Consider the following 17,824-nt stretch of genomic DNA (forward strand, 5'->3'; position numbering starts at 1 on the left):
TTCAATTTTGTTGTTTGAAGTGCTGTCGCGGATTGTATTTTGCAAACTTTTTCAGTCGCGCTACCACTCTGTGGTTTCATAACCACTGTATGTACCTGACTTAGCGGCCCAAATTCGTTTTGGTGTGCGGACGGAGTTGGTGAGGTTCCAAGAAGCGACCCACTTTTGCATCAGACCATCACGGCGGGATATGGCAAAACGTATACATTCCCCCACCGGCTGGGAATAGGGACATGCTACGCAGTCAGACTATTCCTCCACATCCTATCTGACCAGATCCACTCCGGTTCTACAACTACTCATTCTCGACAAGTTGAGAAGCCATGACCGGCTTCAAGCCCGGTTTCTCACAGGCCCTGTGCATTGTCCTCTTGTTGCTCAACGAGCTTCCAAGAAATTTGACCCGATTTGAAGTTGTTGCCGTCTCGCCAGGATCGGTCGACGAAGTATTATCAAGTGGATCAAGCGAGATCTCCGGCTTGGAAGCAGCTCGGTCTGAGTTCCCACTTGCAGCTCAAAATGTCGACACTCTCGGCCACCACGCCGAGCCCCCAGACGACACGAGGAAGACTGAAGCAGAATTACCAAAGCTCAATAGGGACGGCCCCAGTCTTTCAGAAATGCCCCAGCAAGAGTAAGTGTGGTCTTCAGTGCACTAATCCAGTATGATTGGCCATCGGCGGTATTGACGTGCCAAAATTCGCATTGACTGGGGCTTGCTTCTACGACTGTAACTGGATCAGAGACGCTGCTTCTGCGAGCTCAATCTGCGCACCGCCCACGAACTTGGAAAGTCGAGAGGATCCTCAGACGGAGCCAGTAAAGGCAAACAAGGAGCAAACAAGGTGAAATATCAAAGTTACGTTGTAAAAGCGGAACTGCTCACTGAGGCTCAGTTGATAATTAGTTTTCCAGGAGAATATGCCAGTGCCGCTAGTGGCAGCGACGACACCGAGAGTCGTGATGTTGCGTATGATGAAGCAAAAATTCCAAAGGCGGCTGGGGACACTGAACAACAGAAGGGTTATACTCCTCACATCAACTCCGCTAATGCATACAACCCCGATGGAGAACACCCCCTGTCAAGATTGCAAAATCAGCTGGGCGAGGAGAACCCGTTATACCCATCGGTTCCCTATCATGCTGACTATCACTACACTCCAGCTTGGGATCAATCACCCTTCTATTACCAATTGCATTACCAAGATACCGTTGTACCCGTAACGACCTTGCAAGTAATCCGGAACTTCGCATATTTCCCTGTACCGAAAGATAGTATTCCATCCGCCTACGATCAATCGTATGCTCACACCGGATTTGCCACTCCAACCTACAACACTGGTTTTGAAGAGAACTTTAGTTCCCCATTGCCAAGCAGCGCTCAAGCAATGGGCGCCCCATCTGGTTCACAACGTTTTCCTGATCACAAGTCGAAGTCGTCCAATTTCCCTCCCAGATTGGGGAAGTAAGTCACAAGAATCGAGACGCCGCGCTTGTTGTTGGTTGCTGATGAAAGAGCATTGGCTAACCTTGTCTGAATCTGGTCCGTTTCCTTAGAAAAAATTATCGGTACGACAAAGCGGCTTCCCGATCGAGGACCAAGAATCGAGTTGACTCAGCGACCGATGCTCCTGACGAAAATAGACTACGAAGCTCCTCCAATCTGGAGACATCGAGGGGAGAAAGTTCATCCAGTGTGAGTGCTGCAACAGGCGGATTGACCCATGAACCTGAGATCCCAGCTGCAGATGAGTCAGAGATCCTTGCTCAGGGTTCATCTCCAAGACCAAAACACAAGTCAAAAACATCTGAAGCCGAAATTGAAACTGGTGCGCACGAGACTCTAGAAAAAACGAAACAAGCTTTCGAAGCTAAATCATTCACTCCACAAGTACGTCATCAAGCCACTGATTCACTCAACCAAGCCAGCAGCAAGCCTGCTCAAGCTTTGCAAATCTCCTCATCTGAGCTGAGAAAAACGAAGATAAAGGATTTGAAAAATTCACACGGATTTTCGAAAACTCTGGGACCAGCTGTAAATCTTGATCCCTCCGAAGGACATGAATCCATACCTAACGACAACTTGCCCTCGGTTTCAGTTCCAGCTGCTGAAGGTTCTTCGCATGCTAGAATTCCTTTTGGCGAAGGTATTCCTTCGGAAGGCCTAGAGCCCAATGGTGCTCTGAAAGCCGTCGAGCGAGTAGACCAGGTCCCCAGTGAGAACAGATTGCCAACCCATAGTGACTCACAGAACCAAGGATTATTTCGATCTTCTGAAGTAGAAAGCCCGGATCTTGAGGCTGCATTGACGAATATGAATGTGGCTAGTTCCCGAAGAAGAAGGCCACACCCCAGTTCCATCCGGAATATTTCCCAACCTCCGCAACGTAATAGATTTGCAGCGTGAGTGAATATGACTACCTGTGCCGCAATGGTATTCAATAATTGTCATATTCTTTTATATCTGAGACGAACTAATTTATCATATCTGCTATGTTTCCAGTCTTGACGAGTTAGAGAGCGTGGTCCATAAATCTGGGTCTGAAGGTCAACCTGGAGCGGCTAAAAACTTCGATGATAGCGAAAATCATGAAACGGAAGGCAGGGCAGCACCTGATAAAGAGACCAACTCTGAGCAAGTTACTACTGCCTCGAAGAAAACGTATGATCCCAGGATAATTCTGGATTCTACGAGGTCTTACCTGAAATCTGGAGCGAATTTGGCTCTCAGCGCTTGGTACAAAGTCCCCAGTCTCCGACCATCCGTTCCATCATTCCAATTTCTGCGATTCACAAGGAGTGGACTTGTACAGAAGCTGGCGGACCATTCGCCATCCTTCCCTTCTGGAAAAACACTTTTGGATTTCTTAAAAAACTCCAAATCGAAATTTGGAAATATAGTTGGAAGAAGAATAGGATATCGCAGCTACCCAGTACCTCTTCAGCTCAAGGAAGAACCAGTTCGAGTAATATCTACAACAGAAAAGGAACCTATCAAAGGAAAAGATGCCTCGAGGTCTTCTTGTTCTTCAGCAGCACCTTCTCTGAAGTCTTTTGATCTCAAATCACGCGAATCGCCGATAAAGCCTATAGGTGCAGGTGTTCCACAAAGTTCCGGAATTTCGGATGGACGGCCGATGTTGAATTTAGGCAAATCTGTCGAAGGCGAGTCGAGTTCAAGTTCAAGAAAGAAGAAAAACCTTCGATTTAAGCCCAACGAAGACGAACGCTTGCCCGATTACGTCAAGGAAATAATAAAAAAGGCTGGTTCTGCTACGCCCCCGCAAGTTGAAGCACTGAGAATTATTGGGAAGTTTATGAAAGCGGATTCAGTGGGAAGCTATACCCCAGTGTACTTGTACAAGGAAGCATTTCATGTGGACAAGAAGTCAGCCAACATGGATCAGGAAGCAGCCCAAGACATAGCGGATCTCCAAGCAATGGAGAAATATATGGATCAAGTTATGCTGAAATCAGCAGATCATAAACCATGGAAATGGCTAGTTGATAGAATTGGTAGCATTGAAGGGAACAGAAGGTGGAAAGCGCTTCGAAGACAATACAATCAACCTAAAATGCTGATCAGATGGAAGGACCACAAGGAAAAGGTTCGAGATTTTCACATCCTAAGAATTGGATACGCCCTGCAACTGGACAAACAGTGGCCAACATTTTATGACGCTACTTATTCGGATTTTGTGTATGTGAGCTTCGCCTTCGAGGACAAAAATATTCGTAAAGACTTCATTGCGATCGCGGGCGCAGATGAACTTGGACATAGGCTCTTTACTCTTCGTCTTAGGTCCGGCCGTGTGTATCCTCACAACTGGTTGCACCCCAAGGATCTGAAAATAGCTTACCAACAAGGGCTCGACACTAATGTTATTATTAACGTTGGCGATTTTCTGCAGTTCGGAAGCAAATACATGAGTCTTGTCGGCAAGCTCGGGATTCCGTCATACAGAGACATTCCCGGTCTCCTTTTCCTAATCTGGAATGACAAGGATAGACCATGGGGCACTTCACCGGAGAAAATGTGGCTTCTGAGCAATCCAAAAACAAAAAAACTTTATACCGACCGGTATCAACTCCTGAAACACGAGTGGAAGTACAAAAATACAGAACTCACTGACCTCATCCACCTGGCTACTCCCTTGCAAAACCAACTAAAAGACTTGTCGGCAGTATGGTGCAACTTATCGGACATCATGGAATGGAAAGAATATGAAATGGATGCCGAAAAAATGGCAAGAATTGGCTTGAAATTGAGAATACCAAAGACAAGAGATGCAGAGGTGAATTTAGAAAAGTTAGATGAAATTTTGAAGGAAGACAAGACAATCTCAGAAAATATGCGGACAACCATGAGACATTGGTTTGAAAATAATGCCAACTCACCATATAACAAACCAATTTATGATGGAGATGTGCAAATTGAAAGACCTTCTGCCTTCTCATTAGGCTTCCTGTCTGGATTTGGAGATTACATAGCAGCATGTTTGCATCAAAGAACAATGTCACCAGCATACTATCCTTTTTTTGCAATAATTGAACAACAGAAAAAGGTTTCCTGATTAAAACTTACAAGACTAATTTCTTTTCGGGGTTTTGTTGTTGTTTGCTTGATTCAAAATGAGGAATAAAAAGTGATATTTTTCATCCATTATAGGTTGGAGGTTTTGGAGACATTTCCATTCCATTCAATTTCTAAAGTCCATTCATCAAGATAGGGATTGAATTTAACTTTGATTTTTTTGAGGGCTGAGATTCAGATGCTTGGAAAAAATAAGGGTCAGCCTAAATGCACTCCAAACTTTTACTTTGTGCACTCCACATTTTTGGCTTTGGGGGGCCAGCACTCCAAAAAAGTTGGAGTGCCTTGATTTTGTACTCCCAAAACCTGAAGTCCCAGATGGGCACTCCATGTTTATTGGAGTACACATCTGGGTACTGCAAAATTGACCAAAATAGGGGAGTGCAGCTAGATGCACTCCAAAAAAATGGAGTGCAAGCCCAAGCACTCCACCTTTTCAGTGAAGGATTTTGGCTTTGCATTCCAGCTGGCAAATACCATATGGAGTGCATTGGGGTGCACTCCAAGTCTCATTTTTTTGGAGTGCCCACAGCAATCACACCACTCAATGACCGGTCTGGACCATCAAGGGTAATAACACCTCCTCTTGATGACTGGCCATCACCGGTCATCCGGAGGAGGTGTTATTTCTCTCGATGACCGGCACAGACCGGTCATCGAGGGGAGTAAAATCTTCTCTCAATGACCGGCACAGACCAGTCATCAAGGGGAGTAACATCTCCTCTTGATGACCGGTCTGTGCCGGTCATTGAGTGAAATAACACCTCCTCTGGATGACCGGTGGGTACCGGTCATTGAGGGGAGGTCCTACTCCTCTTGATGACTGGTCTTTACCGGCCATTGAGGGGACTCATACCTCTTCTTGTTGACCGGTCTGACCAGTCATTGAGAGGAGGTGCTACTCCCCTCGGTGACCAGCACAGACCGGTCATCAAGAGGAGGTGCTACTCCCCTTGGTGACCGGCATAGACCGGTCATTGAGAGATGTTACTACCCACGATGACCGGTCTGTGCCGGTCATCGAGAGAAGATGTTACTCCCCTCAATGACCGGCACAGACCAATCATCAAGAGGAGATGTTACTCCGCTCGATGACAGGCACAGACCGGTCATTAAGAGGAGGTGTTACTCCCCTCAATGACCGGTCTGTGCCGGTCATTGAGAGAAGATTTTACTCCCCTTGATGACCGGCACAGACCGGTCATCGAGAGGTGTGAGTCCCCTCATTGTCAATGACCAGTCTGTGCCGGTCATTGGGAGGTGTGACTGATGACTGGTCCGCGCTGGTCATTGAGAGGTGTGAGTTCCCCCAATGACCGGTACAGACCGGTCATTGAGGGGAGACGTGAGAGCATCTCCACCGCGCGGGACTATCTGAGAGCATCAGCATTGGTGGCTAAGTTAGTATGGACTAACTAGCTCGGATTATCCTTGGAATAAGCTAATCTGATCGGCCAACCGCATGGGTGGGGATTAGCGGGTCCGAGGCTGTTGGAGGTTATGTGTTTAGGTGCCTGTATGTTATGTGTTTGGCACCTAAACACATAGAGTTCATGCTTTCAAGCATGATGCATATGCATGTTGTGTTTAGTCCGAGGATTAGTGGGGTCTACATCTAGACCCCACTAGCTCCAAACGGAGCTCTGGGTCAAGTTGATCCCGAGTTGATCCGAGCCGATGCGGATGCGGGGGTGGACTAAGTGCCCTAATCAGGGCTAACTTAGTACCAAATGCGGATGCTCTGATGAGGGACTAAATCCCCAACTCGCGCGACTGCGGCACAGTTTTAGTCCACCGCCCAAAGACTTTTTCATACCGCAGAGTCCCTAAAGGGAATGCCCCCAATCCCCCTGCATCACCGGTCGTCAAGAAGAGTACACCGCTCAATGGTTGGACCGGTCATCAAGAGGTTGAGCTTGTACACCTCTTGATTGCCGGACTGGTGTGGGAATAAGAGCTGGTTGGTGGGTAGAAATGTCCGCTAACCGCCCTCTTCAAGATATATGTTTCCGGGCTGAGTGATTATTGGTGTCTCGGCTCCACACTGCTACTATCTGCTAGCCTTCAGCGCTCCTGACTGAGCCTGATTCGGAAGCTGACAAATTCTTCCAACCAACTCTTTCACTTTTAGAAACACGCGCGCATCACAATTACGATGTGAATGGTTATTTGACGTTCAAAGTACGCGTGGATCCTGGGTTGGATCCCGAGCACGCCAGGTGATTTGCCCAGGATTTTACTTACAAGTCACTTCTCGCCGATCAAACTGAAGTCGGGTTTCCTGTTATGCGTGACAGATACGCCCAAAGCGCAGTGGCCAGACATACATTCGAAGCGTATGACAACACCGAGGGCCAAGCTGAACAGGCTTTGAGAAACGCTCATGCGTTGGCTCATAAGAAGAATCCCAGTGGCAGCTCCGACAGCGCGGCAAGCACAAACAGCGATGGCCATGCAGGAACTTTCAGACTTTCGAGCATCGTCTCCAACAAAAGCCCCGAAGAGAAGGCAATCGAAGCCGCTCATAAGAAATCACTCTCCTCACGTCATCGCGGTGCAATGCAATACGGGCCAGTCCGAACAAGCATCTGGATGAAAGAGGGAATCGGAAGGCGTGCACGAGAGCTCAAAAACAGAATCACCAACAAGATTGAAAAAGAGCGTGAGTAAACCAAACATAGTGAAGCATCAGATTCAACAACTTCAGATTCTCAAGACACCTTGCTTTGTTTTTATAGCTCAAGTTGAAACCGAAGGAAGAGGCTAGGATAGTCCCGCCTCACGTTCGGGTTATGTAGGGATAAGACTTGCGCCGCCCCGCCGACCCAACTATCCCGGATATTCATTGTAAAATATTCTCTAGATATGCATTGAGACAGTAGTCAAACAAAATCAGACATTTCATTTCTGCATTTCCAAGGATGTCGTACATGGGTAGATGAAAAGTTGTCCTCATATTTCTCCTGCGTATACTTTATGCATAATACAAGTTGGACATCCGGACGCAGCCTGCGGGACCCACTCCATTGTCTTAAGGAATCTGGGGAGTGGCTCTAGGGTCACAACACTCCAGGGCCATGGTGCAGATCCTAATCACCGCCACGGCAGATAAGCTAACTCAACTAGTATCCTGTTTCCTCGGGCGGAGTGGTCAACCATCTGGCGCATTGGCCGGACTGTCCTCCGCCTTCCGATCAGAGGTACTTCATCAAGGCCTCTTAAACAAGCGTTTCGTGTTGAATGGTTCAACCTGCTCGATGTAACCGTCCCATGTTCCACCCGACCCCCACCCTTCAATTTTGTTGTTTGAAGTGCTGTCGCGGATTGTATTTTGCAAACTTTTTCAGTCGCGCTACCACTCTGTGGTTTCATAACCACTGTATGTACCTGACTTAGCGGCCCAAATTCGTTTTGGTGTGCGGACGGAGTTGGTGAGGTTCCAAGAAGCGACCCACTTTTGCATCAGACCATCACGGCGGGATATGGCAAAACGTATACATTCCCCCACCGGCTGGGAATAGGGACATGCTACGCAGTCAGACTATTCCTCCACATCCTATCTGACCAGATCCACTCCGGTTCTACAACTACTCATTCTCGACAAGTTGAGAAGCCATGACCGGCTTCAAGCCCGGTTTCTCACAGGCCCTGTGCATTGTCCTCTTGTTGCTCAACGAGCTTCCAAGAAATTTGACCCGATTTGAAGTTGTTGCCGTCTCGCCAGGATCGGTCGACGAAGTATTATCAAGTGGATCAAGCGAGATCTCCGGCTTGGAAGCAGCTCGGTCTGAGTTCCCACTTGCAGCTCAAAATGTCGACACTCTCGGCCACCACGCCGAGCCCCCAGACGACACGAGGAAGACTGAAGCAGAATTACCAAAGCTCAATAGGGACGGCCCCAGTCTTTCAGAAATGCCCCAGCAAGAGTAAGTGTGGTCTTCAGTGCACTAATCCAGTATGATTGGCCATCGGCGGTATTGACGTGCCAAAATTCGCATTGACTGGGGCTTGCTTCTACGACTGTAACTGGATCAGAGACGCTGCTTCTGCGAGCTCAATCTGCGCACCGCCCACGAACTTGGAAAGTCGAGAGGATCCTCAGACGGAGCCAGTAAAGGCAAACAAGGAGCAAACAAGGTGAAATATCAAAGTTACGTTGTAAAAGCGGAACTGCTCACTGAGGCTCAGTTGATAATTAGTTTTCCAGGAGAATATGCCAGTGCCGCTAGTGGCAGCGACGACACCGAGAGTCGTGATGTTGCGTATGATGAAGCAAAAATTCCAAAGGCGGCTGGGGACACTGAACAACAGAAGGGTTATACTCCTCACATCAACTCCGCTAATGCATACAACCCCGATGGAGAACACCCCCTGTCAAGATTGCAAAATCAGCTGGGCGAGGAGAACCCGTTATACCCATCGGTTCCCTATCATGCTGACTATCACTACACTCCAGCTTGGGATCAATCACCCTTCTATTACCAATTGCATTACCAAGATACCGTTGTACCCGTAACGACCTTGCAAGTAATCCGGAACTTCGCATATTTCCCTGTACCGAAAGATAGTATTCCATCCGCCTACGATCAATCGTATGCTCACACCGGATTTGCCACTCCAACCTACAACACTGGTTTTGAAGAGAACTTTAGTTCCCCATTGCCAAGCAGCGCTCAAGCAATGGGCGCCCCATCTGGTTCACAACGTTTTCCTGATCACAAGTCGAAGTCGTCCAATTTCCCTCCCAGATTGGGGAAGTAAGTCACAAGAATCGAGACGCCGCGCTTGTTGTTGGTTGCTGATGAAAGAGCATTGGCTAACCTTGTCTGAATCTGGTCCGTTTCCTTAGAAAAAATTATCGGTACGACAAAGCGGCTTCCCGATCGAGGACCAAGAATCGAGTTGACTCAGCGACCGATGCTCCTGACGAAAATAGACTACGAAGCTCCTCCAATCTGGAGACATCGAGGGGAGAAAGTTCATCCAGTGTGAGTGCTGCAACAGGCGGATTGACCCATGAACCTGAGATCCCAGCTGCAGATGAGTCAGAGATCCTTGCTCAGGGTTCATCTCCAAGACCAAAACACAAGTCAAAAACATCTGAAGCCGAAATTGAAACTGGTGCGCACGAGACTCTAGAAAAAACGAAACAAGCTTTCGAAGCTAAATCATTCACTCCACAAGTACGTCATCAAGCCACTGATTCACTCAACCAAGCCAGCAGCAAGCCTGCTCAAGCTTTGCAAATCTCCTCATCTGAGCTGAGAAAAACGAAGATAAAGGATTTGAAAAATTCACACGGATTTTCGAAAACTCTGGGACCAGCTGTAAATCTTGATCCCTCCGAAGGACATGAATCCATACCTAACGACAACTTGCCCTCGGTTTCAGTTCCAGCTGCTGAAGGTTCTTCGCATGCTAGAATTCCTTTTGGCGAAGGTATTCCTTCGGAAGGCCTAGAGCCCAATGGTGCTCTGAAAGCCGTCGAGCGAGTAGACCAGGTCCCCAGTGAGAACAGATTGCCAACCCATAGTGACTCACAGAACCAAGGATTATTTCGATCTTCTGAAGTAGAAAGCCCGGATCTTGAGGCTGCATTGACGAATATGAATGTGGCTAGTTCCCGAAGAAGAAGGCCACACCCCAGTTCCATCCGGAATATTTCCCAACCTCCGCAACGTAATAGATTTGCAGCGTGAGTGAATATGACTACCTGTGCCGCAATGGTATTCAATAATTGTCATATTCTTTTATATCTGAGACGAACTAATTTATCATATCTGCTATGTTTCCAGTCTTGACGAGTTAGAGAGCGTGGTCCATAAATCTGGGTCTGAAGGTCAACCTGGAGCGGCTAAAAACTTCGATGATAGCGAAAATCATGAAACGGAAGGCAGGGCAGCACCTGATAAAGAGACCAACTCTGAGCAAGTTACTACTGCCTCGAAGAAAACGTATGATCCCAGGATAATTCTGGATTCTACGAGGTCTTACCTGAAATCTGGAGCGAATTTGGCTCTCAGCGCTTGGTACAAAGTCCCCAGTCTCCGACCATCCGTTCCATCATTCCAATTTCTGCGATTCACAAGGAGTGGACTTGTACAGAAGCTGGCGGACCATTCGCCATCCTTCCCTTCTGGAAAAACACTTTTGGATTTCTTAAAAAACTCCAAATCGAAATTTGGAAATATAGTTGGAAGAAGAATAGGATATCGCAGCTACCCAGTACCTCTTCAGCTCAAGGAAGAACCAGTTCGAGTAATATCTACAACAGAAAAGGAACCTATCAAAGGAAAAGATGCCTCGAGGTCTTCTTGTTCTTCAGCAGCACCTTCTCTGAAGTCTTTTGATCTCAAATCACGCGAATCGCCGATAAAGCCTATAGGTGCAGGTGTTCCACAAAGTTCCGGAATTTCGGATGGACGGCCGATGTTGAATTTAGGCAAATCTGTCGAAGGCGAGTCGAGTTCAAGTTCAAGAAAGAAGAAAAACCTTCGATTTAAGCCCAACGAAGACGAACGCTTGCCCGATTACGTCAAGGAAATAATAAAAAAGGCTGGTTCTGCTACGCCCCCGCAAGTTGAAGCACTGAGAATTATTGGGAAGTTTATGAAAGCGGATTCAGTGGGAAGCTATACCCCAGTGTACTTGTACAAGGAAGCATTTCATGTGGACAAGAAGTCAGCCAACATGGATCAGGAAGCAGCCCAAGACATAGCGGATCTCCAAGCAATGGAGAAATATATGGATCAAGTTATGCTGAAATCAGCAGATCATAAACCATGGAAATGGCTAGTTGATAGAATTGGTAGCATTGAAGGGAACAGAAGGTGGAAAGCGCTTCGAAGACAATACAATCAACCTAAAATGCTGATCAGATGGAAGGACCACAAGGAAAAGGTTCGAGATTTTCACATCCTAAGAATTGGATACGCCCTGCAACTGGACAAACAGTGGCCAACATTTTATGACGCTACTTATTCGGATTTTGTGTATGTGAGCTTCGCCTTCGAGGACAAAAATATTCGTAAAGACTTCATTGCGATCGCGGGCGCAGATGAACTTGGACATAGGCTCTTTACTCTTCGTCTTAGGTCCGGCCGTGTGTATCCTCACAACTGGTTGCACCCCAAGGATCTGAAAATAGCTTACCAACAAGGGCTCGACACTAATGTTATTATTAACGTTGGCGATTTTCTGCAGTTCGGAAGCAAATACATGAGTCTTGTCGGCAAGCTCGGGATTCCGTCATACAGAGACATTCCCGGTCTCCTTTTCCTAATCTGGAATGACAAGGATAGACCATGGGGCACTTCACCGGAGAAAATGTGGCTTCTGAGCAATCCAAAAACAAAAAAACTTTATACCGACCGGTATCAACTCCTGAAACACGAGTGGAAGTACAAAAATACAGAACTCACTGACCTCATCCACCTGGCTACTCCCTTGCAAAACCAACTAAAAGACTTGTCGGCAGTATGGTGCAACTTATCGGACATCATGGAATGGAAAGAATATGAAATGGATGCCGAAAAAATGGCAAGAATTGGCTTGAAATTGAGAATACCAAAGACAAGAGATGCAGAGGTGAATTTAGAAAAGTTAGATGAAATTTTGAAGGAAGACAAGACAATCTCAGAAAATATGCGGACAACCATGAGACATTGGTTTGAAAATAATGCCAACTCACCATATAACAAACCAATTTATGATGGAGATGTGCAAATTGAAAGACCTTCTGCCTTCTCATTAGGCTTCCTGTCTGGATTTGGAGATTACATAGCAGCATGTTTGCATCAAAGAACAATGTCACCAGCATACTATCCTTTTTTTGCAATAATTGAACAACAGAAAAAGGTTTCCTGATTAAAACTTACAAGACTAATTTCTTTTCGGGGTTTTGTTGTTGTTTGCTTGATTCAAAATGAGGAATAAAAAGTGATATTTTTCATCCATTATAGGTTGGAGGTTTTGGAGACATTTCCATTCCATTCAATTTCTAAAGTCCATTCATCAAGATAGGGATTGAATTTAACTTTGATTTTTTTGAGGGCTGAGATTCAGATGCTTGGAAAAAATAAGGGTCAGCCTAAATGCACTCCAAACTTTTACTTTGTGCACTCCACATTTTTGGCTTTGGGGGGCCAGCACTCCAAAAAAGTTGGAGTGCCTTGATTTTGTACTCCCAAAACCTGAAGTCCCAGATGGGCACTCCATGTTTATTGGAGTACACATCTGGGTACTGCAAAATTGACCAAAATAGGGGAGTGCAGCTAGATGCACTCCAAAAAAATGGAGTGCAAGCCCAAGCACTCCACCTTTTCAGTGAAGGATTTTGGCTTTGCATTCCAGCTGGCAAATACCATATGGAGTGCATTGGGGTGCACTCCAAGTCTCATTTTTTTGGAGTGCCCACAGCAATCACACCACTCAATGACCGGTCTGGACCATCAAGGGTAATAACACCTCCTCTTGATGACTGGCCATCACCGGTCATCCGGAGGAGGTGTTATTTCTCTCGATGACCGGCACAGACCGGTCATCGAGGGGAGTAAAATCTTCTCTCAATGACCGGCACAGACCAGTCATCAAGGGGAGTAACATCTCCTCTTGATGACCGGTCTGTGCCGGTCATTGAGTGAAATAACACCTCCTCTGGATGACCGGTGGGTACCGGTCATTGAGGGGAGGTCCTACTCCTCTTGATGACTGGTCTTTACCGGCCATTGAGGGGACTCATACCTCTTCTTGTTGACCGGTCTGACCAGTCATTGAGAGGAGGTGCTACTCCCCTCGGTGACCAGCACAGACCGGTCATCAAGAGGAGGTGCTACTCCCCTTGGTGACCGGCATAGACCGGTCATTGAGAGATGTTACTACCCACGATGACCGGTCTGTGCCGGTCATCGAGAGAAGATGTTACTCCCCTCAATGACCGGCACAGACCAATCATCAAGAGGAGATGTTACTCCGCTCGATGACAGGCACAGACCGGTCATTAAGAGGAGGTGTTACTCCCCTCAATGACCGGTCTGTGCCGGTCATTGAGAGAAGATTTTACTCCCCTTGATGACCGGCACAGACCGGTCATCGAGAGGTGTGAGTCCCCTCATTGTCAATGACCAGTCTGTGCCGGTCATTGGGAGGTGTGACTGATGACTGGTCCGCGCTGGTCATTGAGAGGTGTGAGTTCCCCCAATGACCGGTACAGACCGGTCATTGAGGGGAGACGTGAGAGCATCTCCACCGCGCGGGACTATCTGAGAGCATCAGCATTGGTGGCTAAGTTAGTATGGACTAACTAGCTCGGATTATCCTTGGAATAAGCTAATCTGATCGGCCAACCGCATGGGTGGGGATTAGCGGGTCCGAGGCTGTTGGAGGTTATGTGTTTAGGTGCCTGTATGTTATGTGTTTGGCACCTAAACACATAGAGTTCATGCTTTCAAGCATGATGCATATGCATGTTGTGTTTAGTCCGAGGATTAGTGGGGTCTACATCTAGACCCCACTAGCTCCAAACGGAGCTCTGGGTCAAGTTGATCCCGAGTTGATCCGAGCCGATGCGGATGCGGGGGTGGACTAAGTGCCCTAATCAGGGCTAACTTAGTACCAAATGCGGATGCTCTGATGAGGGACTAAATCCCCAACTCGCGCGACTGCGGCACAGTTTTAGTCCACCGCCCAAAGACTTTTTCATACCGCAGAGTCCCTAAAGGGAATGCCCCCAATCCCCCTGCATCACCGGTCGTCAAGAAGAGTACACCGCTCAATGGTTGGACCGGTCATCAAGAGGTTGAGCTTGTACACCTCTTGATTGCCGGACTGGTGTGGGAATAAGAGCTGGTTGGTGGGTAGAAATGTCCGCTAACCGCCCTCTTCAAGATATATGTTTCCGGGCTGAGTGATTATTGGTGTCTCGGCTCCACACTGCTACTATCTGCTAGCCTTCAGCGCTCCTGACTGAGCCTGATCTATAGCGTAATAATCCGCAAGTGAATAAAGCTCCGCACTCCGCAAGTAATCCCATAAGTAATGATAAGGTCACGTAAAACTCTCCTAATACTCCAGTACGTTGTGGTAAGACCAATCAAAATCAAACCCCATACAAATACATTAAAATACAATTTACATATATTACATTCATGAACACACCATCAAAGAATATGGAAGAATTTAGTTTACAAGTTATAAGACAGTTACATATAAATTACACAAGAACTCTTTATCTTAATGCGCCTAAAAGCGCTGAACACCCTTAAAATCACATGTACACATTTTTGTTTTCACATAGAGTTTATTTTACGGACTTACTTCGCGCACTGCGAAAAACACTTCGCGCACTGCACAGTGCGCGGATTCCCAAACACTTCGCACACTGCGGGTAAACTACACAACTTTTTGAAGATTTTTCTTGACAAATCAATAAACAGGCTTCTCATTGGCCTCTCTGAATTTTTTGGAAGTTTTTCAAAGCATTCTTCTATGTTTAAAAAAATCATTAAAAACCAGAAGAAATGTAGGATTTGGGCGCCTAAAAAACAAGGTTCCTATAGCCCAAAAATTTCAAATAATTTTTTGAGTAATGAGAAATGTAAGAAAAGCTACTTCAAAACTTTTCAGCCACTTTTTGCAAGCATACAGGTCTGAAAAATGAGGATAATTTAGATGCAATGTGCTAATATGTGTTGAAGTTTCTTGTTTTTCAGACCTGTATGCTTGCACAAAGTGCCTGAAAGGTTTTGAAGTAGCTTTTCTTACATGTTACATTACTCAACAAATTATTTGAAATTTTTGGGTTATGGGAACCTTGTTTTTTAGGCACCCAAATCCAACATTTCTTCTGGTTTTTAATGATTTTTTTAAACATAGAAGAATGCTTTGAAAAACTTCCAAAAAATTCAGAGAGGCCAATGAGAAGCCTTTCTATTGATTTGTCAAGAAAAATCTTCAAAAAGTTGCGTAGTTTACCCGCAGTGCGCGAAGTGTTTGGGAATCCGCGCACTGTGCAGTGCGCGAAGTGTTTTTTGCAGTGCGCGAAGTAAGTCCGTTATTTTATCACAATTTCACTTAAAAACCACTTATATCTTGGCAATCACCTCTAAAATGGCCATGTTTTCCCTATTAGGAAATTTCCCCACCTTGATCTTCAATTACATGTAGCAAATCACTTCTTAGACGTAATTTTCCTTCCCAATTAGTCCAAGCCAAGTGATCATGACCCAAAGGGGAAATTGTCTTCATTACAGATGGAAATCTTTCCCAACTGGTACATTTATTTCACATTACATTGAACAGCTTTCCCCATTAGTACATTTATTTCACTACATTGTAAATCACTCTCAGACGTGATTTTCCTATAAAAGGAGGCCTCTCTTGCCCCTTCTTGTTTTCTGGCCCCCTCATGCTTGCACTAGTGAATGATAAATGATATTATTCAGCAGACATCACATCAAATTTTGCCCCCATCAAACATTGCCTTATCAAAATTGACCCCTTATCAAATATTGCCTCACATCTCACTTTGACTTGAAAATCTGACTTATTAAATTAATTTCAGGAATCTCCCAGAGTACTCATCACGCCAAAAATCTTCTAAATTATAACATTACATCAAAATTACATATTACAAGGTTTAAAAAAGTAACAAGATTTAAATAGCTTAAATTCAGGAAGATTGTGCCACACTAAATTAAATAGTGAATCTCCTAGAGCTTATTTACAGGAGGGCAGCCCTTCAAGCACCCGTGTAAATTGTCATTTCCCCTCCAAGCTCTGCTTACGCCTTGCGTGAGAGTTCCACAATGTCCACAAGTATAAGTACAATAATGAGTAGTAAGTAAGATGATAGTCCGGAAAAGAGAAGAGAAACCGTGAGCCTCCACGCACATCGCCGTTCCCACCGGATCCTGCAGATACAACACTTTCCCGCACTAGTCCATCAGCTCCGCCTGCTTTCCGCACTTCATAGTCCCAGACTCCGCTCCTCTCCAACGCTTGACCTCCCACGTCCTCTGTCTAGCCCCCATCAGTCAGTCTCTCACCACCACCTCCACCCCAGTTCTACCCGCTGGTGGAACCCGCTTTGGCTGCCGTGGCTCACCTGCTGACGCGCCGCTGCTACCAGTCCACGATTGCGATCCGCCGCAGTCCAGCCCTGTCCTTCCGCTCCGATCCAAAGGCCCAATCCGAAATCCGTGCACTCCATCTAAGCCCGACTTTCCGTAAGCTTTCCTTAGCGCCCTTTCTGACATCATCCTCAGTGCTTATGTCACCAGAATGCACTCTGCCTGAGCCGCTCTGTGCATTCCCGCCCGCACTATCTCCCAAGTGGACATTCTACCAAACATGCCCATATAAACCACCACACCATTAATGAAGGGTCAAGTGTGCTGGTACTTGACCGCGCATATATGGACTTCTCTCAATGGTGGTCTGCACCGGCCGCCGTGAGTACATAATGTGTTACTTTTGTTTTGGTGGCTGGAAGTGATTGGCCATCATTGATTGGTGATTGGCCATCAATTGCAGACGGTCATCAATTGCAAACTAGTCACCAATCGTAGACTGGTCATCAATCGCATGACTGGTCTGTGCCAGTCACTGAGGGGAGTAGCACCTCCTCTCAATGACCTGTCAGACCGGTCAATGAGAAGAGGTGTGAGTCCCTTCAATGGCCGGTAAAGACCATTCATCAAGAGGAGTAGCTGTAGCACCTCCCCTCAATGACCGGTACACACCGGTCATCCAGACTCAATGACCGGCACAGACTGGTCATTGAGAGGAGATGTTAATCCTTTATTTGCAAAACGTTTTGAGACGATCAAAATGTTTTACCATTTGTAATGAGCTAGCAAGAAAGTTTTATGCGGGTTAAGAGGAAGTTTCTCAGAAATTCCTCTTAAACCGCAAACTTTTCCAGTTCAGTTTGCGGGTTTACAAACTCTTTCAGTAGTGCTCATCATTAAAAGTTGTTACTATGTTCACATCACGTTCCCTATTTGTACAGTCTTTCTTCCCATAGCCAGAACCCTTCCCCATTTGTACAGTCTTTATTCCCATAGCCAGAATTCCTCTTGAATGCTCATCTTTCAGCTTAACATAAGAACTGTCCTTCCCCCCACTTGTAGATTCCCCAGTCAGAGTTAGGCAGAATTTATGCAGTGAAGATTATACAGAAATTATAGTAGAAATTCCTCATCATCCATTGCTCATTGAAAATTTCCCATT

The 17,824-nt window shown here is 46.2% G+C and overlaps 2 protein-coding genes across 2 annotated transcripts; both read left to right on the forward strand.

Moving 5' to 3' along the window:
• Positions 1 to 323: 323 nt before the first annotated feature.
• PtA15_10A538 (uncharacterized protein) lies at positions 324 to 7,361 on the forward strand (the record flags this gene model as incomplete). Its single annotated transcript, XM_053160723.1, has 8 exons — positions 324 to 634; positions 744 to 845; positions 908 to 1,465; positions 1,558 to 2,403; positions 2,504 to 3,810; positions 6,726 to 6,813; positions 6,892 to 7,256; positions 7,333 to 7,361. 8 exons carry the CDS (start codon positions 324 to 326, stop codon positions 7,359 to 7,361), a joined length of 3,606 nt encoding a protein of 1,201 aa, XP_053024669.1.
• An 848-nt stretch (positions 7,362 to 8,209) lies between these two features.
• Positions 8,210 to 11,816, forward strand: PtA15_10A539 (uncharacterized protein; the record flags this gene model as incomplete). The annotated part of the gene is made up of 6 exons (XM_053160724.1): positions 8,210 to 8,520; positions 8,630 to 8,731; positions 8,794 to 9,351; positions 9,444 to 10,289; positions 10,390 to 11,688; positions 11,798 to 11,816. The coding sequence occupies 6 exons, from the start codon at positions 8,210 to 8,212 to the stop codon at positions 11,814 to 11,816; spliced, it is 3,135 nt and encodes a 1,044-aa protein (XP_053024670.1).
• Positions 11,817 to 17,824: the final 6,008 nt, after the last annotated feature.

Source organism: Puccinia triticina, chromosome 10A, assembly GCF_026914185.1.
Source record: "Puccinia triticina chromosome 10A, complete sequence".
In the NCBI taxonomy this organism is placed as follows: Eukaryota; Fungi; Basidiomycota; class Pucciniomycetes; order Pucciniales; family Pucciniaceae; genus Puccinia; species Puccinia triticina.